Source organism: Phaenicophaeus curvirostris, chromosome 22 (genome assembly GCF_032191515.1).
Source record: "Phaenicophaeus curvirostris isolate KB17595 chromosome 22, BPBGC_Pcur_1.0, whole genome shotgun sequence".
NCBI lineage: Eukaryota > Metazoa > Chordata > Aves > Cuculiformes > Cuculidae > Phaenicophaeus > Phaenicophaeus curvirostris.
In genome coordinates, this window is record NC_091413.1 from 4981848 (window position 1) to 5005992 (window position 24145).

The window sequence follows — 24145 nt, forward strand, 5'->3', positions numbered from 1 at the left end:
GCATTCACACACAACAGCAACACCAGCCAGCAGAGCATCGTGGTCTTTGTGTGAACAGGAGAGGACCTTCCCGCATGAACTTTGTTAGCACAGTAGCACACGCTGCTACACTAGGCAATACTGCTAGAATACTGTTACAAACTTAAGGATCCCTCATACTGGTGCTTTTTACACACAGAGGAAACAAAACTCACTTCAGATGGTAACACAAATCTGATCTGAATGATTTCTCCCATCCCAACAACTTAATGAGCTAGAAAATTTCCAATAGGAACCATCAGCTCCAAAGGTGAAAGAAGTTAGGAGTAAATATTCAGCATTTCCATCCTTCTCCCCTGTCAGTTCAATACAGCAGAAATCTGCCAACCTTCAGGGGCTTTTTAAATTTTTGCAGGCTGTTGCCAAATGTGTTTGAATAGTGGAAAGCAAAGTAGGTTACTTTTGAATTCACTGGTTGTTCTACAGAGATTTTTTTACAGAGACCAATGGTCTTCAGTAACTCACGGGACCCATAACACTTAAAACATCCTTTGAAAAGGAGCTATACCGACCTTCTGAAAGATCACTCAAAAGCAATAATCCTTCTCCTCAGTTTGAAGACTTTAAAGGTTTCATTCCACATGACCAACAATGCCATCCAGTGGCTAACAGGAAAATATGCTCCTGTGCCTTGTACTCACCTCAGGCCCACAGCCAGCATAGGTTCCAAAAGCTCTTTGATGTCCTGCTGGATACTGGGTCCCATGGCTCGTGCCAGCATACTAATGCAGGTGAAGACTGTGGCATCAACCTGCACAGACTTCTGCCTCCTGGAAAGGGATCACATAAAAGTTAATTAAGAAAAGTTGCTATTTTTCGAACCTCTTCCCTCATCCCACTTCCGTGTTGCCAGTCTTACAGAAATACCTCTGATTTTAATACAATAATTATACAAAGATGAGGTGTTTCAGTTTCTCCCTCTAACCTTCACATACTTACTTGTGCGCAAAGTCCTTTGGTGGGAGAGCTGCTTTTATGATTTCAAGGACTTTTGGTAGGTAAGCTTGAAACTCAGACCTCACAGCCACAGAAAGCAAACCCAAGGCCTGGAAGGCTGCTGTTCGCTCCTTCTCCTTCTTCACACAGCTGAGAACGTGACTCATGGTGTCTGGAAGATACTGATCAGCTGGCCACAAGAAAGAACACAGATATTGGAACTCGTTTAGGTTTAGGCAGTTGCATCACATTTGAAAATTAACCTTTACAAGAGAAAAGTTAAGAAACAGACACAGCCATTTAAAATTTGCTGACATGAGCAGGGGGGAACATGTGTTACCATACAATATAATTTTCAAAGCCCAGAAGGCTTTCTTTTTTAAAGAAAAATAAATAAATAAATAAAGCATAAAAATAAAAGAGCTATAAGGAAAAAAACATAATAATGGAATAACAACACAAAGTTTGTTCCAGTCCGCCTAGAGCACTTTGGTGACTTGCTTCCAATTCTGATTCTCTTAAGCTTGCTCAATAAACCAGTTGAACTGCTTTAAAGTCAGAAGGCATTTCCCGTTCTTATCTGATATTTTCAGGCACATGCAATAGAGGAAGGAAGACAACTTTGCTGATACTTGGGTTACACTGAGTGGGGGCAAGAGAGTCGAGTTTACCCCTAAGTTCAACATACTGAGAAAAAAACCCAGAAAGGATGTTCTAACTCTTATGGTACTGAACACAGAATTCGGACATCAGTTTTCAATCCATTTTCTTCATCGGCGCAACATTTTGGCATCAGGTATCAAGTCACACTTATTCAGGAAAAAAAAACCAAACAAGACGACTGATCTCCCACAGAGGAGTTTGCTCATCTTACAAGCATCAAATTTTACTGCTGTGTTGCCTGCACAAGCTCAGCTGGACCAAAGAGAGATGGATAACTTCCGGCCCAATTTCAGCAACACTTCTAACATCTGACCATCTATCTTGTCACCTGTGAATGCTGAAGGACGGAAAGCCGCCAGCCGTGGTAGCAGATTGAGAACAGTCATCTGGATCAAAGAATTTTTGCTGGTTCTGCACTTGAGAACCCACTGGCACACCTGAAAGGAGACAGATTGGGCTTTGAAGGACGGCCACTGGCAGTAACACATGAATATTTATTACTTGGGTCCTTTAAGGCATTCTACTGACATACAGCTTCAGAGTCCATCAGAAAGACTGATAATTCAGGCTGCTTCCATATAAAGTAAATCACTTGCTCCAAGTGATACAGTTACAAAGCCAGGATACATATAATTAATGAGTTTCGATGCTTCAATTTAATACTAGGTGATACTTCTGGCTAACTAAGGACACTAAGGACAACTGCTCTCCAAGATCCAGCCTTGTGGATGATGGTAGGCTAGTTGAAGAACGACTACTTACTTGATCAAACTTCTCTTCCATCAGATCCCTGCAGCATCGACTTTCTACCAACGTAGACTTTGCTGGGACAGGTGAGGTTGCAAACCCCATGATTCCTTGGTGGGCACTGTACCCCAGAAGACCAGCTAAAGCGTTCGACTGGGAGGGCTGAAGAGACTGGAAGCTAGTGAAGGGAGTGATGTGGCGAGGCTTGGTACTGAAGCCCATCAGGTCTTTGCAGTACTTGTCATGCACAAGCTGCTGCTGAGTGATCTCTTCCATCTCCTCTCTAAGGCGCTGGACAAAGCATAAAAACCAGCTTTTTTCATAAAAACAGAAAATAGCTGACTAAGAGATGCCCAGCACAGTGGCACCCACACCTCCCGAGCAGCATCCTGTATAAATGATAGCCAAATGGCTGTGAAACATCATCAACTGTGCAAAACCCAATGCAAATATTTGGGTATCTAACGTGCAAAAGACAGCCCTCATTCTATATAAAATTATTTTCATTGTAATTAATCCAGTTAATAGCACTTTCCATCAGAGCTTAATACTTACCCAGCCCAAATTTGTCACTTACTCCTCTGACACACTTCAGTTCATAATAATGAATGCTCTAACTCCATGTTCAGGTGACTTTTCAACGCAGCAACCCCATTTCAAACACAATGGGGTATTTCCACAAATTGCTGACTTTCTACATGTTGTCAGTTAATCCGGTAAACAAAAGCCATAACTCCCATCTTGTTTGTTTGCTCACCTCTCCCTCCATACTGCTGATTCTCACTAGCTCATTGAGGATCAGTAAGGCACCATGGATTCGGTCATCACGGTTCATTCCTTTCTCTTTGGCCAAAGTCTCATCAAAGCCCTTCTCAGCCTCTTCATACGTGTGCTTGGGGGAAAAGAAAAAGATCTCAGCAATCGTGCAGAAACCAAGCCTGAGGAAATACAGCCGTGCTGCCAGTCACGTTACTACTGTCCTGTAATTTTCAACAAGCAGCCACAAACCTCAACTGAGTAATAACAGAGTACAACACCGCAAAATCCAGCTTCACCCAGAAGCTGTGGACTCTGCTGCAGAGCATTTTCAATAGCACTAATCAAACAGCCAATCATGCCCTGTATAAACTTCATCAATATTTGACCATGAGGAATCCAACTTCACAGCATTCGACTGCACTGCCCAATTCCCATTTGATATTGTGGAGCCTGAATTCAGGTGTCAATGGCAGTAAAACTAAGGGTCAGACAAAAGAGTCCTTACCTTTTCCAGTCAAGTTTTATCTACGCTAATAAGACCACCTGCTAGTGAGAGATGACAATAGACAGATGATAGTACGGCTGTAAAACTAGGTCAGGCTCAACAGCTGAAAATGAGCTGCAGAGAGCAATGGATTCTTGATGGAGTTAAGACTCTCACTTAATTTTCCAGCGAGCTAAAGGAGCTACTCATTTTGTAAGCCATTACATCTTCAACCCTTTCAAGGAGAGGCAGCTTTCTGCTGACAATCAGACATATTGGCAAAGGTGAGCCACTTAGCTTAGACACCTCTTCTAAAAACTGCCACTCGATCATTTGCATTGCATTATGAGGAGCTGCTTCAAAACAAAGTTATTTTCTTACTCTGTACCACTGGGGCTTCTGCATCTCTTTTGGTTCCCGTTGAGTGGTGAGGATAAGGCAGGCTCTTAAGGCAGAAACAGCTCCCTCTCGGATGGCCTGTTTGGGATCCCACACAGCCACAAATATATTGTCAAAGAACGGCTGTACTTGTTGGAAGAAGAAGGTAGGCACGCTGATTGCCAGCTCACGCAGGACAAGAACCTGCAGGCAGGGAGAGAAACAGTAACGATCTGCAAGGGTGAGCACCCATAGATAAACCAAATAATTTCTAGACCATAGTATGATTTCTTTTGACTGCTGATGCCCGTGAGCCTGAGCTGTTTCCAGCTCCATACTTTTAAAATTCCTAGTACAATGATGTCCCAGTCTTCTTTAGTCACTGGGCCAAGGTGGAAGCAAGGAAGCAGTGCTATAACTGCCATGAGAGCATCACAGATTCTCAGGCATGGACTGGCAGCTGCTCCTGGCCAGAGGTTTTCCACAGCTTTCTGTGCCCATCTCCTACCACTGTAACTAATACTATCCATCCTATTCCAAGACAGGTGAAGAAAAAAAAAAAAAAAAGATCACTTACAGCTGCATGTCTTCGACCTTCATTCCTGTCAGCTCCCAGCCATTCCAGAGCTCGTTTCACCTCAAACTCAACATATTCAGCTGTGAAGGTGTCACCAGCCATCGCAAGCCTCCCGATAGCCTTGGAGGCCATCTCCATTACAACAGGGTCATTGGATGGCAAGAGGTTCCTCAGGTAGTTGGCAAATCTGCCGATACGGGTGGCGTTACCTCCTTCAACACCGATAAGGCTTGCTGTAGAGAAAGGGAGCAATGCTGTACGTTCTCCCTAAGAGTCAGTGAGGCAGACAGCAGGTAATCCCTGGATGACAGTTAGTATCCTCTATTCACCCATTAACTCCTCCTAAACTACAAATCCACAGGAGAAAAAAGAATATAAAATCAAGCAATAGGAAAGGGCCATCATTCTTCTTAGCCTGAAAATTTTAAGTGGGCAGGAAAATGCAGCTGGTAGCTTTGTAGATTCTCCACACTTTTAGTTTTAAAAGGAAAAAAGATCCACCCTAGGATTACAGACCATTCCCAATAAAAAGACATCCATCCACATGCAATGACTATGGCTGGTCTGTCTAAGCAGAGCAGTCAAAGACTGAAGGGACCAAAGGAATAGCTCTTCCCCTCAGCCCTGCAGACGGTTTCTCCTGGACAGGGAGGTTGGCACAGTGGCAGGTGGCAGCACAGCAGAAGTTTTCATTGCTGGTGCCTGGATTGTACCTGCTCTGTAGACAGAGAGGCCATCAGTGTCCAAGGCTGTTAAGCCAGCACATTTCAATAGCACTAAATTCACAGAAACAATTTTAAAGCAATACTATCAGCTTAAAATCAGATGATGTCAACAAAAACTTCTCTAGCTAGACTTCTGTTGTCTTCAAACACAATGAGACTGGATGGTTGTGCCTGTCAGACTAAACCATAAGCATCTCCTGTTTGTTTTTTAAAGAAGTAACTGTTACAGTACAGGATACTCGCTTGGAAGTCAAAGTCCTTATGTGAGCTGATGCCCCTAAGAGTCAAAAAGCAGGCAGCTCTGCTACATCACAGCAAAAGCACAACCAGAGCAACTGATGGAGCAGCTGATCAGAATCAAAGCAGAGAAGATGTGAGACCCTCCCAGGGATGGAAGCTGCAGTGAGTCAAGTAAATTTAAATAACAAGAAGAGAGGAATAACTCAGGAGAGAGTTGAGAACATCAGCCCTTCTTGATACCTATAAATAGACAGCAAAAACTGCTCTCAGATGAGCTCAAGAACAGAATTTTCACATGCTCAGCACTCACATTTGACACTCGACTCCTGGAAGAGTTCAGGGCCCATTAAGCACCAGGTTTTCAGCCACTCTCAGCACTCAGCAGCTCCCATGCTGACACTTACAGGCAGATTCTCAGAGCCCAGCAACCAGCATGCACCCAGCGTACTGAGCAGTCAGACATAATGCCTCAACAATGAATGCTCATTCCTTTTGAAAATCTTTCTCCAAAGACTGATGTGTGAAGAGAAAACTCACCAGAGGCATTAAGCCCTTCCACTCACCTATAGCTAGAATGCCACCCTTCCTTTCATTTGCATCGGAGCTAGAGACCAGCTCAAATATGTGATGGTTCAGCTGATCATAAAACCTGGTAGATTCCTCCTGACTCATCTGTAAAAGGAAAATGTTCAAACCAGCTTTTAGAATTCTTTTTTTCCTTTCTGCCCCCAAAATCTCCATAAAGTCAATGCTTCTTAGCTCACTAAAACAGAAAGAGACCATACATTGCAAACACAAAACGGGTACTTCTTTGTGCCCTAGACCTGTCAAGTGCTCGACCACCCATCTCTGTCACCAGATCACTCATGTCTCCTACATGCCGGGGCAAACATAAGCTCCCTGCTATGTCCACCTCCTAAGACCAGCTTCCATACTCCCAAAATCACCATCCCCAAAGTACCCAGCGAGTGTCCTACACTCATACAATATACAGGGATTAATTATCTCATTTGCAGCACTCACTTCACGGAGCTCCATGGTGACATAATGCTGCAAGTCCTTGGCAGCTTTCGCCCTCGTCTCCTCACTGCGACTCTTCAAGCCATTGGCAAATTGTTGGAGAATGGACACAGTGCCCGACATGATGGCGGTATCCTGGAGTCCGGGGGCATCAAGTCCTGTAAATTCTTCAGAGAGATACCTTTTTTTACTGCTTGCAGCTACGGAAATCTCTGAGTTTCTTTCTAAATGCTGCCTCTGCTGCCTGTCTCCGAAACACACATCCCGTTGCCTGCAAGGATGCTGTGCTAGGAGAAAGTAAAATTACAAGTAACAACTATGTTCCTCAGGAGTTAGAACCCCGTGGTAAAGCCGTATCACCACACAATAGCTTGACCCCCAACCTAAATGCTCTCTAGTTCCTCAAACACCAAAATACACTGCAGCAGGGCAGATGTCTGAGTCCACGGTGATCTAATTCTAAATCAAGAGTCATGCAATAGCTGAAAAACAGCAAGGTCATATTAGGATTCACAACTACCCCATAATAAGTAGCATAATCAGTCTCATGGTTATATCATTATCACATCTGACTCCTCCTGGAACACTCTCATTCAAGTTTCTCCACAAAATCCCTGTTACGCCAACAGAAAGAAAACTTGGTGCTCGGGGCCTGGCAAGCGTTGCATTCTCCAGCAGATATTTAGAGATGGGAAGTCTACTTATAGCAACACCCATCATCGCAACAGGATATTAACCATCCTAACACGGAACCAAACTGGCCCAGGCTGCCCAGAGAAATCACAGACACCCCATCCCTGTGTCCAAGGCCAGGTTGGATGGGGCTTGGAGCCCCTGATCCAGTGGGAGGTGTCCCTGCTCATAGCAGGGGTGGGACTGGATGGGCTTTACGGTCCCTTCCAACCCAACCCATTCCACGAGTCTTTCTTTAGTTGGAAAGAAAGGCTTTTCACATCACCAAAGCCCCAACCGCCTGACAGAGGGGCCCGCGGCCGCCCAAGGCACCACAACTCCCGCTCCGCCTTCCCCTCACGCCGCCTCAGGGACCCCGGGGGAGGGGAGGGACGGACACCGCGGGGCTCCCCTCGGCGGGAGCCGCCGGGCTCGCGGGGAAGAGGAGCTGCGGGGGGAAGGGGGAGGCGATGCCGAGGGGACCCGCACTCACCGCCTCCGCCCCGGCCGCCGCTGCGGGCCCCGCGCCCGCCCTCCCCCGCGCTGCCGGCCCGGCGAGCGGCCGCGGCCAATGGCGGCGCGGAGCGGCGGGGACGGGCACCGCGCTGGCCAATAGCGAGAGGGTAAGGGGGCGTGTCCAGCTAAGCCACGCCCCCTCCGCGAAGCAACCACAAGGCGCCCCTATGGCCTCGCAGCCAATCATCGAGCTAGTCGGGCGTGAGTGGCGGCGCTACCGACCAATGAGAGAGCTCGCCGCGCTACGCCCGCCTCCCAGGCGCCGGCGCAGAGGAGCCGCGCGGCGCCGCGCCCGCGGTGCGCCACTGAAATGCGTCCGGCTGCCCGCGACGGCGTCAAGGGCGGCGCTGCGCTGGAGGAGCCCCGCTGCCGTCACGGCGAGAGAGCGGCGCCGGCGTGGGCTTCAGAGCGCCCCTCGCAGCCGCGCGTGGGGCTGTGGGTTGTTTGAGGCTTGCGCCGCGGTGTTGCTGCTGCTGCTGCTGCGGTATGTGATCCGCTAGCGGAACGCCCCGCGTGCGGCCGCGGCGCCGGGGGGGGCAGCCCGTGGGGGGTGGGCGAGGGGGGCTCTGAGGGAGGGGTCTGAGGGAGGGGCTGAGGCGGTGGCTGAGGAGGCTGGAGGGGCGGTTGAGGTGAGGGCTGGAGGGGCTGGGGTGGAGGCTGAGGGGGCGGCTAAGGCAGTGATTGAGGGGGTTAAAGTGGGGGCTGAGTGAGGGGCTAAGGCTGAGGCTGACAGGTTAAGGTGGTGGCTGAATGAGGGGCAGAGGCAGGGGCTGGGGGGGCAGCCGAGGGGCTGAGGAAGGGGCTGGGAGGGTGAGGCAGGGGCTGAAGCCTGGGTTGGGGGCTTGAGGCAGGGGTGGAGGCAGGAGGTGGGGCCCTAGAGGGTGGCCGGGGCTGAGGGTGCGACCGAGGGGGTTAAGGTGAAGGCTGAAGTGGGGGCTGGGGAGCTGAGTGAAGTAGGGGGCTGAGCTGACAGAGCAGGATCTGAGGTGGGGACAAAGAGTTAAGGCTGAGGCTGAGTTAGTCGAGGGGCTGAGGGGCTGGGGTCCTGCGGGGCTGAGGCTGAGAACCTTTCTCCTTGCAGGCGCTGTTGCGGGGAGAGCATGGGGCTGGCAGAGCCATTGCAGAAGATCAGCATTAGTCCTGAGAGCAGCCCCCGGGGCAGCGAGAGGAACAGCTCTGGGGTGACAGACGCTGAGAGGGTTCCCCCCGGCAGCTGGAGGCAGAAGTGTGCAGCCTATGTGCTGGCCCTCAGACCGTGGAGTTTCAGCGCTTCCCTCACCCCTGTGGCCCTGGGCAGTGCTCTGGCGTACCGGGCCGAGGGAACACTGGACCCAGGGCTGCTGGTGGGCAGCGCTGTCACTGTCTTGGCTGTGCACGGAGCCGGCAACTTGGTGAACACGTACTACGACTTCTCCAAAGGCATCGATCACAAGAAGAGCGATGACAGGACTTTGGTGGACCAGATTTTGGAGCCTCAGGACGTAGTCCGGTTTGGAGTCTTCCTTTATACAGTGGGCTGTATCTGTGCTGCTGGACTCTATGCTGTCTCGACGCTCAAATTGGAGCACCTTGCCCTGATTTACTTCGGAGGACTTTCCAGCTCCTTCCTTTATACTGGAGGTAATGTACCATTATATATATTTATACTGGAGGTAATATACCATTTGATGTGAATCTGAATGTAAATTGACAGAACTGGCTGACTTATCGAGGGTTTCTAGAAGATGCAAGTGATATAACTGGACAACTACGATAAAAATACTTGACAGTATTTCTTGCAGTGCAGGTACATAAAGTTGTATTCATAAAATCATAGAATGCTCTGGGTTGGAAGGGACTTTTATAGGTCATCCAGTCCAAACCCCCTGCAGGAGCAGGAACATCTTTAACCAGATCAGGTATTCTTTGCCATTGGTTGTTGTGGGAAGATGTGGGAAGAACCAGACTAAATTCTTCAGTTGGAAAGTGATGTCAAGACATTATTATTTACAAACATGTTTTTAGATGCTCACCAGAGCTTTGCCAAAACTTTTCATAATGTGTATCTCCTATCCCTCAGTGCTATAGCTCACTGCATATGTTCTTTTCCATTGATGGAGTCTGTTACTTTGTTTTGGAATGTTTTTTTGTTACCCTGTAGGTGGAGTTTCTTTGGGAATATGGAACAGCGTGTGTTTGCTTTTAAGAGGATATTTTTATTGTCTTCCTGTGTTGGATAGACACAATCATAATGACTAGGAAAAGAAAAAGGAACTCTGTTTCAAACTGTCAAACTTTCAGACAGTTACATTAGTTTCCTTGAATGAACCTTGTCAGTTTTGCACTTTTTTCTGAGCATTTTGTATGTTTCTTCAGGATCAAGTTCTGCTATGTGTGATCACGCTAAAGAGTACCATATTTCTATAGACTGCTGCAGAAATGTGTACTTCCAGATGTGAAGATGGGTATTAGAACCTGACCCTTGGTTTATGTTATGTTCTTTGACTGGAGAAATTCAGAAGCTGCATTTCTTTTATTATACTTAGGGGGGGAAAAAAAAGTGAAAACAAGCTTCTTAGACATAGTTATACGTGCGTTGGTCATTTTACCACATTTCTATAGGAAGGGCTGATCTGTTATATTATCCATTCTCTTCTGTCATTTGCGTTGCTTGACGATGCTTCATTTTATTCTTATGTCTTGCCACAGGGATTGGATTTAAATATGTTGCACTTGGAGACGTGGTGATCCTGATCACCTTTGGGCCCCTGGCTGTCATGTTTGCCCATGCTGTGCAGGTTGGGTATCTGTCTGTCTCGCCCCTGCTCTACGCTATCCCGTTAGCTCTCAGTACCGAGGCCATCCTGCACAGCAACAACACCCGGGACATGGATTCTGACCGGCAGGCGGGCATTGTCACCTTGGCTATCCTCATCGGCCCCGCGTTCTCCTATGTTCTCTACACTGTGCTGCTCTTCTTGCCCTACCTGATTTTCTGTGTGCTGGCCACGCGCTATACCATCAGCATGGCATTGCCACTGCTCACCATCCCGATGGCATTTTCATTGGAGAGGCAGTTTCGGAGTCAGAACTTCAACAAAATCCCTCAGCGGACAGCCAAACTCAATCTCCTTTTGGGGCTTTTCTATGTTTTTGGGATTACGCTGGCACCACCCGGTGCCCTGCCCAAACTGTAACAAGAGGTGTCGAGTAGGGCCTCACAATTCAGTATTAATGCCAATTAACAGTGGATTATGTGGGTAGGTGACTCACTATGGACAGTGGGAAGAACAAAAAGACCCTCCTGAGCTGTTGATTGTATGTGAATTTATGATTTGTGATCTTGGTTAGCTTGTATGAGAGATGTTAAAGAAGTGATCTGTCAGTTCTTTGGAAGGGCTGAACTGTGCAGCTTTGCTGCAGGGGACAAAGGCGATGGGAGGACAAGGAAACGTTTAAACAACCTCATCCTTCTGCCACTGGATTCCTTCACTGTCAACTCAATGCAAGTAAGATTGAGCCTCAAATACAAACTCAGTTCCCTCACAAGCACAGTAATTGCTCTTATGATTCCTTTTGTTACCATGGTCAAGTAGTCCAGTGGCTCCTGCGTGGTAAATGGAAAACACTGCCAAATATTTAGCATCACAACAATGTAGGTGCTATTACTTCACTCCCTTGTGAGCATAGTTCATCTTCATCTGTTATATGTTTTAATTTTTGTTGGTTCTTTTTTCCCCCCTTGCTGAATTTTGAGCTTTTATTTCCAAGCCCCTGTGAAGTGCGCTAGCTGCCAATTCATTAACTGTTGCTGCTGCATGGTCCTTACAGTCTAGAAATTTCAAAGTTATGTGTATCTGTGGGATGTTGGTGCTAAAATGGAGCATGAATAGCCCACTGCCCAAACTTTATGTCTAAACCAATAAATTTATATTCTGCTACAAAAGCTGAAGCCACAAATGCAAGTCATGCAGCTGAAAAGCCCTCGATGCACAGAAAAACAAGTAGTTTCCAGTTTTGCGTTTGCTTAGAATTTAATACCTGTAATGAGAGTCTTGGAGTTAACGGTTACCGACAGTGCCAGATTTCTCTGGCTGGATATGGATACATGAGCAGAAGAACGAATTCTTAGTTTAAAATTATTTAGAGGCCCAGAGTATTATAGCCAAATGTCTTGTTATAAGAAGCCCATCTGAGCAATGGAGAATGATAAAGGGATAAAAAAAGGAAATCTGTATTACTGCATTGCTTCTGCATAAAAATTAGGGCCAGAAACCATTTTTGTTAACAAGACCTTTCCTAACAGACTCAGAAGTTTACGTGACTCAATCACATTTGCATGTTAAGTTAGCTCTGAAGTGAAGTTCCGCACCTCTTTTCACTCCTCTACACCTTATGGTGGTGTTCCGCTTTCTCCTGCGGATCTTGCCACCTGATTTTCATGTGGCCATTTGGAGAACCGATTGTTTCAGCAATTGTGTAAGCAGTGTGAGAAGCATGTCAAAGGCAGGAGGGAAAAAGGGAGACTTCCCATGCGAAGATGAATTTGAACTGTTCTGTATTACTTGATGGCAACTGAATTCTCTTCTATGTTGAAGAAAAAAATATTCATTTCCTGTATGCAGGGGTTTTGTGAAAAGTTTATGGGAGGGGTGGAAAGCTTCAGAGGAATTGATGCAGGTGTTGAACTAGAGGTGCTGGTGCTTTTGAATCCAGTTGGAGTGTGCTAGACACTATATAAAGGGCTTTTAAATGTGAGCAATAACCAAGCAATAAACCAGCATTTATTGTGCTACCCTGCAGCTGTCATAGGTAAGTTACGCCCTTGTGGTGTTTGTCTGAGTGTTAGGCCAGTGAAGTGGACTGACAGCACTGAAGCTGAGTTGAGAGCACAAGGTTATGTGGTATGGATAGTTAAGTGACTGCTTTTATGGCTTTATGTCATCCCGTATTACCCAGCTGTTGGTCTCCTGCTTTACAGCTGAGCTGTAATCAACACGAAGGATTCTTTGCTGGTGCATTTTATACGGCACAGTTCCATCTTTTATTAAAATCGGGCAAATGGTCTCTAATCTGAGTAGGTACAAGACAAGAGGATATGGAGTTCAGCAACTCTGTGCTGCTTTCTGCAGCAAAATACTTGTTTAGATTAGAAACATGAGGAGAAAACACAAAAGTTCAGCTCAGCTGGATGGAGAGAGATACCTGGGAGGTTTTGGAAAATGTTTTCAATACAGACATACACAACACAGTATCTGTTGTTACTTATTTGTGGACCTACAAGAATAAAGAAGAGCCTGGCTCCAAGACACCCTTCACTTTTTTGCAAAGCAAAAGCTTTTCTGGGGATATGGACTGAGCCGGTGAATCTGTTAACCTTGCAATTGGGGATATCTCCATTTATTAATGGGTTAATCTAGCATGGCTTTGCAGCTCCCTTTGTAGCAGCTGTGTGCTTTGTTTTATGATGACTTGGTTTTGTATAGCTATCAATTGAAAGGAATGGATGGTTATTATCTTTTTTTCCTACGCCTTTCACATAAACTAGAGTACTCAGGCTAAATTCCTTAAGGTAACTAGTACTTGACTCATAGCTTTGATAACTGCATTTGTAACAGTGGGAAGAACACGGGATTATCATCATTAGTGGAGCAGTGTATACAGCTCTAGTTGTATCTAGGCTCCCCTTTACTAGCAGGGATCCCCTGCTGCTGTGTAGAATGTCTGCTTACTGCTGGAAAGGACCAGGGCTTTTTGTTACAGAGATGAAGGAAGAGCTCACGAGTACACGTATATGTTTGTGGAACACTTTTCAAGGTGTGGGGGATGTTCAAAGCATTGTAAGAACGAGATGATAATTAACTAATTCCTTACTAGCAGATGTTGGTTGCCTCCAATTCCCTGTCTGTAAAAACAAAATCATTCCAGATTCTTAAGGATATTGATAATAAATAACTCATTCTTCACTATGCCTTTGAGGAAATCATTTAACTTCTCTGTGTCTTGGAAAAAAAACCCCTAAGTTTTGCCTACCTCACAGGGATGCTGAGCTGACATCATTGTCATAGAGAGTTTTGAAAGTAAAAAGTGCTTTATCTCTGCGTGGTTTCCACAAAGCATGTTTGTACTAGAAAACATTTTAGGTATGAACTAACCTGATAGGTGACTCAGTCAAGGAAAGTAAACCAAAATAATCTCCACATAGACATTGAGTGGTAAGAGAGATTACCTTATTGGTTCTTCCTGTGCCCCTCTCCTCCCTCTCTGATGCTGCTTTCCCTGAATATAAAATCACAGAATCATAGAATGGGTTGGGTTGGAAGGGACCTCAAAACCCATCCAGTTCCACCCCCTGCCATGGGGAGGGACACCTCCCACTGGATCAGGTTACTCCAAGCCCCATCCAATCTGGTCTCGAACACTTTAAGGGATGGGGCAGCCACGACTCCTCTAGGCAACCCGTTCCAGTGCCTCATCACCCTCACAATTAATACAAGTTAAATGGTTTAAACTTCTTTTGGGTCTCTTGATGAGCTGTGTTGCAGTGTGATGAGTCTACGCTAGTAGACAAACAGAGCTGTAGCCCTTCTGTTAATGTGTCATAAAACACCTCCTGGCCTTTCTTCTGATCCAATAAAGTATCTGAATGTTATTCTGTTAATTAATCTGTGTTTGATTATTTTATATCACTCCAGTTTGATTTTTGCACAAGTAGTAAAGCATCTCCCTGGAAGGAGGAGGGTCTTTGTCTGCCATCTTTATAGGAAATGTATGAAATATCATACCCTTTTTTTTGTAACAGCCCTTCTGTGAAGCACATAATCCCATTTTTCCATATCATTGAGTAAAACATTCAATAGCAGCTATCATCTCGTGCTAATGGCAGACTTCAGAGTAGTTTCAGTATTTTCATCAATGAGCAGAATTTTCTTTGATGTGGTTTTCTGTGCCATGTATTGTTCAGCATTTGTAAGGAGGCTTCAGCTGAACTTTTAATCTTTTTAATAAAGATTAACTTTTTTATCCTCCCCTGCGTGGTCTGCCATTCTTGCAGCGCTATGGTCTCTGCTCCTAGCTTGTAATGATTTTATTTGCTCCATGGGACTGTGGCAGCGTAACGCCTCCCCTGTGTGTGTCATAAATGAGCCTGAAATGTGGTCTGAAATTTTCCTGCCTTGGCCGCTGGTGCTGTTTGCTATACAAATGCCTGTACACTTAGCTTAAGGAGATTGAGAAGTCTTATTTGTCCGAGTGCTTTCTGGCTTTTGTTTTTCGTATGTGGTTAAAGTGGTTTGAACAGTCTAGAAAGACCTCTTGTCTGTGCCACCTCTGTTGTCTGTGATGCACATAGCTGAAAACAGATGCACAGAGGACTTAAGGTGTGAGGGATTTGTGAAACAGGACAACTTCAGTTTTTAGTTCCAGTTTAAAATCCATCTGAGTAGGAGAGAATGAAAGAAGTTCCTGCAGTAAAGTTTAGTGACCATAAACCTCTGCGCTGCTAATACTTCTATCTACAACACTGCCTCACGGTCACTGTCTGCTTTGAAGTAGTTTCCTGTTTGGGTTTTCAGGACATTCCATGGTTCTAAGACAGCTATGCCTTGGAAATATTTCTCAGCCCTTCTGAGGTGCAGAGTGGGCCCCAAGGTCATAGCATTAGGGATAATTTTAAAGGATAAAATGCAGAATGGCATGACGTCTAGAAAGAGATGGGCTGTACTCCAGGATACTCCCACAGAAATTGGATAAAGCTCCTTTTCTGAATTTGCAGGAGCTAGTCTGCTGAATTTCTTTTAGCAAGACAGCGTTTTGTAGCTACTGTAATTGTTCTGCTGTTAAAATACACTCTAATACTTTGTCCTGGTAGCAGACAAAGTCTATTAGTAGCCAGCTTAAACTCATTTTACAGAAACTGAACCTCTGAATGTTTAGATATTAGAAATTCATGGAACATTGAGCACCTTTTTGCCCAGTGCCTATCGAGGTGGAGACTGTAATTCTGGTTGTCCGCAGATGGCAGCATTGCTCTCCCATCGCTGCTGCAGCACCCACCGCTGCTCGGTCCTGGGCTGAGGATCCTCTGCCAGGCAGGCAGCAGTGGCCACTGCAGAGGCCTGGGATTGTCCTGGTACTTCTGACCTTGTTCTGCAGCCTAAAAAACTGATATACCATGAGAGATGTGGGGGAACAGCTTCTGGTATCGCTGCTCCACTGCTGTTCTAGGAGATCAATCCAGAATCCTAGGTCCTTATTTAGTGGCAAAACATTTTATGCAGCAGACCGTGTGGTTATTGGAGGAGGAAGGAGAGGTGTCTCTCCTGCATTTATGGTTTTAGGGGTTGCACAGGCTTGGGTCACTGTGTTGGTCAGCATTTCCTTCTTATTTGGGAGGATTTTTTACAGCCATGGCAGCTAGGAGGTTTTGGGGTTTTTTTCTGCTCCTCAGACACTGAATCAAAATCTTAAGCACAATGGAGAAAGAAGACTTTCCAAATACATGCTTAAAACTATCTCATTTTTTGTCTCTACAGGAATTCATGTTAGCTGTGTTTGTAAGATTTTGTAGTGTTTGTCTGCTTGTACTTCATTGGGACTCCTCTAGAGTAAGGAATCTCAGAAGGTGAATGGCCACAGAAGGATTTCTAATGTGCAGATTATGTCTTGCTCTCTGCTTCTGGCTCAGCTGGCTCAGGCAGGTAATGGCAGAAAGGCATTTGAAAAAAGCCAGTCAGCTGTCTTGTATTTGCAAGGCCTTTGCTCGTGGCTTAATAAGTTTATTCTGGTCAGATGCTGAGGGTGGGGCTTTGAAAGGAGTGTGGGCAAGCTGTGCATCACGGGTAGCACACTAGTGGGGAGAAAAAAGAATGCAGCGTCTTCAGACTCTGAGATGTACTTCAGTCAATTGCTCTTAACACATCTTGTATCGCTGTTGGAAAATCTTTATACTTTCATAGTGGTTTTAGGAGCTTGGATTGCATTCTCCCCCCTTTCCTGGGTGAATAGACTGAGTCACTGCTGCTTAATCAAGCTCATGCTCCTTGGAGGAGAGCACATAAGAGTTCACTATTCCAGTCTGGTACTTTAATAACTAGGCCTTTTTCCTCACATACTGGTTTGTCTTTTAAGTCACTGGTAGATTACTTTTATTTTAAAACACTTTTGGTATATTTCTATTTGGAGTTTTGTGCCTGCTGAATTACATTTTTAAGGAATGAGGTGCTGCTCCGGCTTTTTAAAGCTGTGTTTCATCTTAAGGTGGAGCTAAATATCTAGCCAACTTAATATCTATAGCTCCCAGAACTGCTAAAAAATTGGTAAGTTTTATAAAACTGAGTAGAGCTGGCTTATTGCAGCTGTATGTTTAAAGGGCCCAGCGCTGGACAGAATAATGCCCATGCTTTGCTGCCTGAAATAAGATTTTTACTCTTCTGTGTAACTCACAAGTAAGACCCAAACCAAACAAGTTTAGCAAGTTTTCTTTTACACATTATTCTGATGATAACTCTTAATACTGTCAGTGCTTGTCCTTTCTACATAGATAGAGCACAGGGAAGTCCATATTCTATTCCAGGTGTTTCTGTGGCCACGTTGATTTATCTGAATGAGAAATATTTGAAGGACATAGTTCAGCATTTCTTTTGGGTCAGCTGAGAGAGCGTGACTTGCTTCAACATTCAAATTGCACTGGTCTGCAGGCACAGTGGGTTAGCGACCAAATATATCTGTTCCCTTGGAAGGAAACCTGTGCTTGGGCATCTGTCCCAGATTTCATGCATCCACTGTCTTGGGAGAGAAGTTCATGCATTAGAGTTTACAACCTCTGCACATGAAGACCCAAATGTTTTCTAAAATCAGAACAAGTCCAAACAAATTTTTAACTCCTGACTGTCCTCTGCTGACTTCTCGCCAGGCTGCCAAGGCCAGACTGGTTTGAAGAATTAAAAATCTATGTCACCATTGTGTAGCTTTCTCAGGAAAACCAAAAGGAGGAGAATCTGCTCATTAATCAGATGGCTCTGTTAGTAATGAATCAAGATGAACGTGCTGGCTGAGAGGCAGTTTGCAGGGAGCAAGGAAAGCAGTGAGAACCTCGCTAAGACACAACATCTGGCCTGCTTTAAGAGCTTAAAAGTGATGAAAACTCAGCAACAGAAGATGATGTTAGGGTCTGCCTCCTAAGGCTAGCTCTTGGTTGGCACCTTTCAGATGTTGTACGCTATCCATACGCTGCTGTATCAGGCAGCTCTGCTGGTCTGGCAGGGATTGTAGGTGCTAATTGGGGTGGGAGATCCTGGCATCTGCTTTTTGTTCTAGTTTGTTAACTGGGAAATCCTGAATGGTCCAGCAGTTTCAATAAAGGCTAGAGTAATATTTCCTCCTCTTCTTTTAGGGTTCTTTTAGGCAGTGGTTTGATTTGTGTGGGAAACAGTGCCTTGCCACTGTTTTAGCACAAATGATAAACATGATGCATGTTGTCAGGTGTCACAGTAAGCCAAAAACGAAGACCTGCTCCCTGCAATGGCTGTTTTATTAGTGGTAAAGGAATAAATCAAATGCCGGTTCCATAGAACGTGCAAATTCAGGCAATTTGCGTCTCACGCACTGTTTGTAAACGAGGCTGTGAAACATCATCACGCAGTGGGAAATGAGTAGTTTCTCAGACTTTGACCTAATGGACAGAGGATCTAATAACCCACCTTCCCAGTCTTGTTAGCCATTGTCCCAAGAGTTGGTGAAATTACTCCAGATAGATTATAAATTACTTTCTGTATGGCATAAGGCCACTGTATGCCACAGCTGAGTCATATATTAACCTGTGGAGGGTACCTCTAGTACTGGATAAACCATAGTTCTGATCAATATAAATAAAGGAGAGATTGGAAATAACATGCTAGAGATTCACATGCTTTATTTTGTGTGTTCTAAAGCTCAGTAAAGATTTAAGAGTATGCTTGGTGCTGAGCCATACCACCCTTCAACTGGTCTTTCTTCTTCCTTAAATTAGTTCTTAAGTAGAAGTTAATTAGCCACCCCGAAACACAAAGCTTCCTCCCCAGTGATGTGCTGTAGGCTTTTTATGAAGTTCCTTTCTTCGTGAATCGCCTGCAGCACCTCTGCTTTTTCAAACCTTCGCATCTGAGGTTTCCAGGAAAAGGTGGAACAATATTAGCACATGGATGGGTAGAGGAGATGAGATACAGCTATGACAGAGGAGCGTTGGGTTGGAGGCAGCAGCACCAAGGTGGTTCTGCCTTCTATGAGTCAGGAAGGGTTGGATGCAGGTGCATACATGGAAGTGATGCACATTTCCATAGAGAGTTAACTCCCCTCCAGATGGTGAAGGAACACATATAAGTAATTTAGGGGCCCTGAATATCTCCTGAGGATTGAGACATAAAAAGAAGAATATCAATCTCTCTAGCAAGCTAACCCACAGGAGGAAAAAAATGATTGTTTTCTAGGGATCTATATGCTTTTTTTTTTGTGGGGGAGAGATGCGTGTTGCATTCCAACTTGTATAAAAAGCATCTTATGAAGGAAGAGTTGAAGGGAAAAAATGTTTTCAGCATTTACTTCAGCAAGGCTTTGTACCTTCTAGGGAAAACTGAATTTGATGTAGATTCTTCATCTTATACTGAAAACCTGACCATCCTTGTCACCACTCTCCTGCTAGCAGTTTTTGGGGGAAGCTGAAATTCTCTGAAGCCCTGTGTATGGGAAAGGGACAGGGAATGGTTTGAGTCCCAGGAAGATAGTGCAGTAGAAATGTCTGTCCTGCAATGGGAATAGTGAAAGACACTATTTAATTTTCATCTGCCAAACAGGAGCTTTATTGGTAAAATTGACCCAAATTGCCAGGCTATGGTGATGCATACAGAAATGTTGTATTTAGAACCTGTGTAGCTTTAAACAGTTTGGCTGAAATAGGAACATAAAGCACCTTGGGGATGGAGCTGACGTTGATCGAAAGGGCATCATCATATGGTGCCAGTCCAGGTGTGAATGTCAGAAAGTGGCTCCTGCCACAGGAGCTCACAATACCAGCACAGGCATTTGTAAAATGTCAGTGGCCAAACCCAGTGTGTGCCCTGTTTTCTGTCCTTGATGTAGAACAGCTGTCCAAAGAGATGATGGTGTTCCAGCAGGCACTGCTTCCCCTTTGCTGGGGTGACAGCCCACTTGGACAGGAAAGGATACTTAAGTGCTGAGAGCTTTGAACTCTGTACGTGATACCTGTTTGTAAAAGATGCAGAGAGCTGCATTATTCTATGTCCTTGTGGTAGTAAATCAGTCTGGGGTCCTTGGTCAGCTCAGGGACCGGCTAGAGGAAGAGTCATTCACAAGAACAAAGCTGACATGAGTGGGCATAGCAGTAAGGGCAAAAAGGTGAAGGCAGTGCCCTGGGGAAGTCTAATGGTCTTATAATGCATTTCCAGAGCCTGTTCCTGGCTGCAGTTTTACAGGTGGCAGCTGAATCAGAGATGGAAATGAAATAGTTTCATTATCAAGTCCTTACACTTCAATTTGCTATAAATTGTTCCAGTCACTGCCAAGTGAGTGACAGTAAAGACAGACCCCTGGCTTGCTGCCTGGCCCCTGAATAATAATTTCAATCAGTGCTTGCTGTAGACATCCTGGATGGGTAGAATAGCATGTATACATGGTTCAGGGGGACTGAAGTGAGCTGGAAGATCTGTATATGGGGAACCAAGACTTGAAATAGAATAAGGCACAGGGGATCTGGCAGAGCTTTGTATATTCATAGACCTGTAAGAGCTGTCTAGGACTTACTGGGATGTGTTAGGAGTCTTTCTGATCGTGAGGGAGCTGGCTAGCAGCAACTTGGTGTGCTCAGCCCCTGTCCCTCTCTTAGCTCCCTTTATCACCTAATGTCAGTCCCTGTGCTTTGTCCTGGAGCCGGGCTCTGTGGCTGATGCTGCAGCTTTGTCTTATTGCCTCACCAAGTGGGATTCAGTGTTTCCTGGAGTTCAAGGTTGGGCTATAAAAATCTGTTCCAATTTGAAATCTGCCATAAACCTAGTTACAGGCGAATGGATGTATTTACCAGGCTGCAGGGAGAATGAGCTCAGCCATTGATAAAGGAGAAAGTCTTAGTTTCTGATAGATTTTTTTGTTTGTTTTATTTACAGTATAACCTTAAAAAGTCTTCGTATTTTTCTCATGCAGGCTGTTAGCACGCTTATTAGAAATTCTTTTTACCTAATGTAGTGCACATCTTCGTAGGCTACAGTGAATTGGAAAAAACCCAGCAAAATGTCATCTGTGAGACAGCACTGGTGTGTGACAGGATTCAGACAAGATCCCTGGCTGCTCAAAACATGTAGTTGACAACCTGTAAAATCATCTGTGTGCAGTCAACCTTACCCATATTAACAAACCATGGGGGTTGATTTATCTCCAGGAACTGCAAGGGCTGAAATTTCCTTTTTGCAATGCTCCTTGTGCTGCTGCTGCCACTTTAGGTACCTGAAAGGTGACATCATTTTGTCTGACTGTCCATGATCTTTATTCCTCTTCTCCTTGTTTAGTGTCTCATTCAGAAATGAGCTGTTCCTTGAGGATGCATTCTTTCCCAGAGATACATTCCTTCTCCTTGTTAATAGGCAGAGTCTTTGCATGACACCAAGGAGACACCAGGTGGACTATGAACCTCATGAGCTTTGGTGAAATGATCCTTAGACACCATTGCTGATTTATGCTCCTAATTTTTCTTGATTTAGGATTAAGTCCATTGATGTTTTGCTCTTTATTTCCAGCTGAGAAGGGGATAGTGTGTTTTACTTGCTCTCTGTGTTTTGTTCTGCATTTGTGAAGATGTTTAACAAGAGCTACCTTAGTTCTGCTGTATTTATAAGCTCCTCTGTGCTGCAGCCAAGCACTTCACAGTCCTCAAGAGATTATTTTGTGATTTCATATGATTTCTCTATAAAGAATAGAACACCTCCCCATCTCTATGCTTTTCTGCTAATGGTATTGCCTTTCAGTGCCGTAGCCTTGGAGAAAGCTGACAACACAGCAGCAATAGTACCTAGACAACTTATCTTCTGAGTGCTTCATGGTGGGCTGCCAGATCTTGGCTGAGGAGGTATTTATTCGGCTCTGCTTAGATAGGAGCGAGCTCTTGCATGCAAGATGAACAGCCAGCACCCTTTAGAGAATGGATTTTATCATCATTGCTCACAAGCAAGTGAGGCTCATTGGCAGAGCTTTGAACTTGACTTAAAGGGGAGGGCACTAATATTTGACTTACCCATGACAAGCTGTGGGATGACGCACCAAGATTAGACAGCTGGGGTGCTAGCGAGAGCACTCAGCCTGGTGCTCTGAGAAATCTGATCTGGCTGAAGATGTCCCTGCTTACTGCAGGAGGTTTGTACTGGATTGGCTTTAAAGGTTCCTTCCAACTCGAAACCATTCTATGATTCTCTATCCTTTGCGTTTGTGGACATTGCAGCTGGGAATAAGGTGTATGCCACTCTGTTCGAGGAAGAAACACAAGAGAGAAGCTTATCTATCAGAGCCTGACTTCCCTCCATTTGCAACTACCTTGTTCTTTCTCTCCTGTGATGATTTCCCAATTGTTACCTGTCTCTTATAGGCAATGCCGGAGTCTGCACTGGATCATGTGATAAAAGAACAGTGGGGCACCTTCTGTCCCAGCAGAGTAAACTGAGATCATAACCTTTCAGGGTTTAGGAATCCAATTATCTGTAGAAACAGCCACCAGATTGAAATATCCCTTCTAACCTCTTATTGTTTAGTATTCCAAACCTGTACCATCTCCCTGCACTGGAACTTTCAAAAGTCACCTAATAAAAAAGATTAGAATTATCTTTAAATAACTGCCGTGAAGATTATTATTACCAAGTGATAATTCCATCTCTAAGCCTGTCTTGAGTACTTTCTGGATTCAGATGAAGCAGAGAGCTAATGACTTTAAAAGTCTACACTTATTTACAGGCCCTTGAGGATGAGGCAGAGAGCTTGTGGGAATAACTGTGCACTCCAAATGCCTAGGAGGAGACTTTCCTCTTTCTTCCCCACTATTTCATGTTAGATTTACAGAATTCAATACCACATGGCAGGACTGAGAACTGTCTACAAGAACAAAACTGAAGATGGGGTTGCAGATGCAGATAAAAGGCAGCTGCTTCATTATTAGCAAGCATCTGAATAAGCATTTGCCTCACAAGATTTAAAATGATTATTGGGTCAAGAAGAGGTTTGCCTCCGCAGTTTAGCAAAACAAAAGCATTCAACACACATTATTACCAACCTGTCACAGCCAGAGTGAACTTCTCTTTCTGCATTGGATGAGAGAGATGGTTTTGGTCTATGAATCCCCTTGTTACTGCATGTACCAAAAGAGCAGATGCCCTCTGTAAGGAGGATTCAGAACTATTCATTGTCAACAGCAATCTGCTTGTTTCTGTTCACAGAAAAAGCGTTTGGCTGTCTGTGTTTCCTCTTTCTAGGGTGAGCTATAGAGAGATGAGTGGGTAGCTTTATGCAGTGTATAGTCCAGCGTAGATTTACACAGTGTATAACCCAAGTTAGCGGATATACATATATATATATATATATAAATACTATACAGCGTCTATTAATTTCCGATGGAGCATCTCCAGGAAATAAACACCATATGGACCGTTGTTTTCTTGAAGATTTTAGAGAGTGACACAGATGTGTGCATGTATTTTGTTTGCAAGATGGAAAATATTAGTGCGACAGGCAGTGTAAAAAGGGCTGTTCCTTAAGCTGCCCACTGCGTGTTCTCTGTAGGACAGTGGTATGGAGTGGGAAGTTTCCCACCAAAGGAGTTTGGAACATACATAGTTTGTTCTTGTCTGGGTTTTGAGCACAGGGGTTGCAATGGCCATTGTTTTTAGTGTAATATATGTTGAAGTCTACAAATAAATGCTGGGACCCAGGTGGAACAGGCGAGATGTGACTAAGTTCTTGGATGATTGATAATGAGCAGGGACTGGAAAATCAATTGTGTTAATTCCTGGCTTGTCACTGGGACGGAGAATTAATGAGAAAATCCGTCTAACTTAATGGTATTTACACATTATACAGACTGTGATAAAATCGTCTTTGGCCGCTGCTTGGCATCACAATTATGGGATTATTGTAGATCCAGAAGCAGAAACAGAAATCCACAAGCACAAAAACTCTCTTCGCAAACAGCAGACAAGTGGTGGCACGGACCAGCTAGGAGAATTGAAGAGAAAACAGACTGGCATCATTTTTGCTTCTTATACTGTACGCTGAGGAATTATTGTAGGGGCGGTGACATCGGTGTGTGGTGGATCATATTGTGCGTGGTGCTGTGCTTGCGATAAACACTGTGCCCCATGGGAATCCCTCCCTCCAAGGGTCTTA

The 24145-nt window shown here is 44.9% G+C and overlaps 2 protein-coding genes across 3 annotated transcripts in view; one reads left to right on the plus strand and one right to left on the minus strand.

The window, feature by feature from the left end:
- The window catches only part of MTOR (mechanistic target of rapamycin kinase), a 66043-nt gene extending 58193 nt beyond the window's left edge, over positions 1 to 7850 (minus strand). For both annotated transcript variants that reach the window (XM_069874640.1, XM_069874639.1), the window contains exons 1-10: positions 7734 to 7850; positions 6572 to 6735; positions 6112 to 6220; positions 4584 to 4816; positions 4010 to 4210; positions 3143 to 3277; positions 2401 to 2676; positions 1967 to 2075; positions 979 to 1165; positions 681 to 809 (exon numbers count right to left, since the gene is read on the minus strand). In XM_069874640.1, the coding sequence (XP_069730741.1) occupies positions 681 to 809; positions 979 to 1165; positions 1967 to 2075; positions 2401 to 2676; positions 3143 to 3277; positions 4010 to 4210; positions 4584 to 4816; positions 6112 to 6220; positions 6572 to 6691 (1499 nt within the window). In that variant the 5' untranslated portion in view covers positions 6692 to 6735; positions 7734 to 7850. The remainder of the gene's footprint in view (positions 1 to 680; positions 810 to 978; positions 1166 to 1966; positions 2076 to 2400; positions 2677 to 3142; positions 3278 to 4009; positions 4211 to 4583; positions 4817 to 6111; positions 6221 to 6571; positions 6736 to 7733) is intronic.
- Positions 7851 to 8417: 567 nt separating this feature from the next.
- Positions 8418 to 14396, plus strand: UBIAD1 (UbiA prenyltransferase domain containing 1). The gene is made up of 3 exons (XM_069874700.1): positions 8418 to 8433; positions 8838 to 9376; positions 10445 to 14396. The coding sequence occupies exons 2-3, from the start codon at positions 8857 to 8859 to the stop codon at positions 10930 to 10932; spliced, it is 1008 nt and encodes a 335-aa protein (XP_069730801.1). The 5' UTR covers positions 8418 to 8433; positions 8838 to 8856; the 3' UTR covers positions 10933 to 14396.
- Positions 14397 to 24145: the final 9749 nt, after the last annotated feature.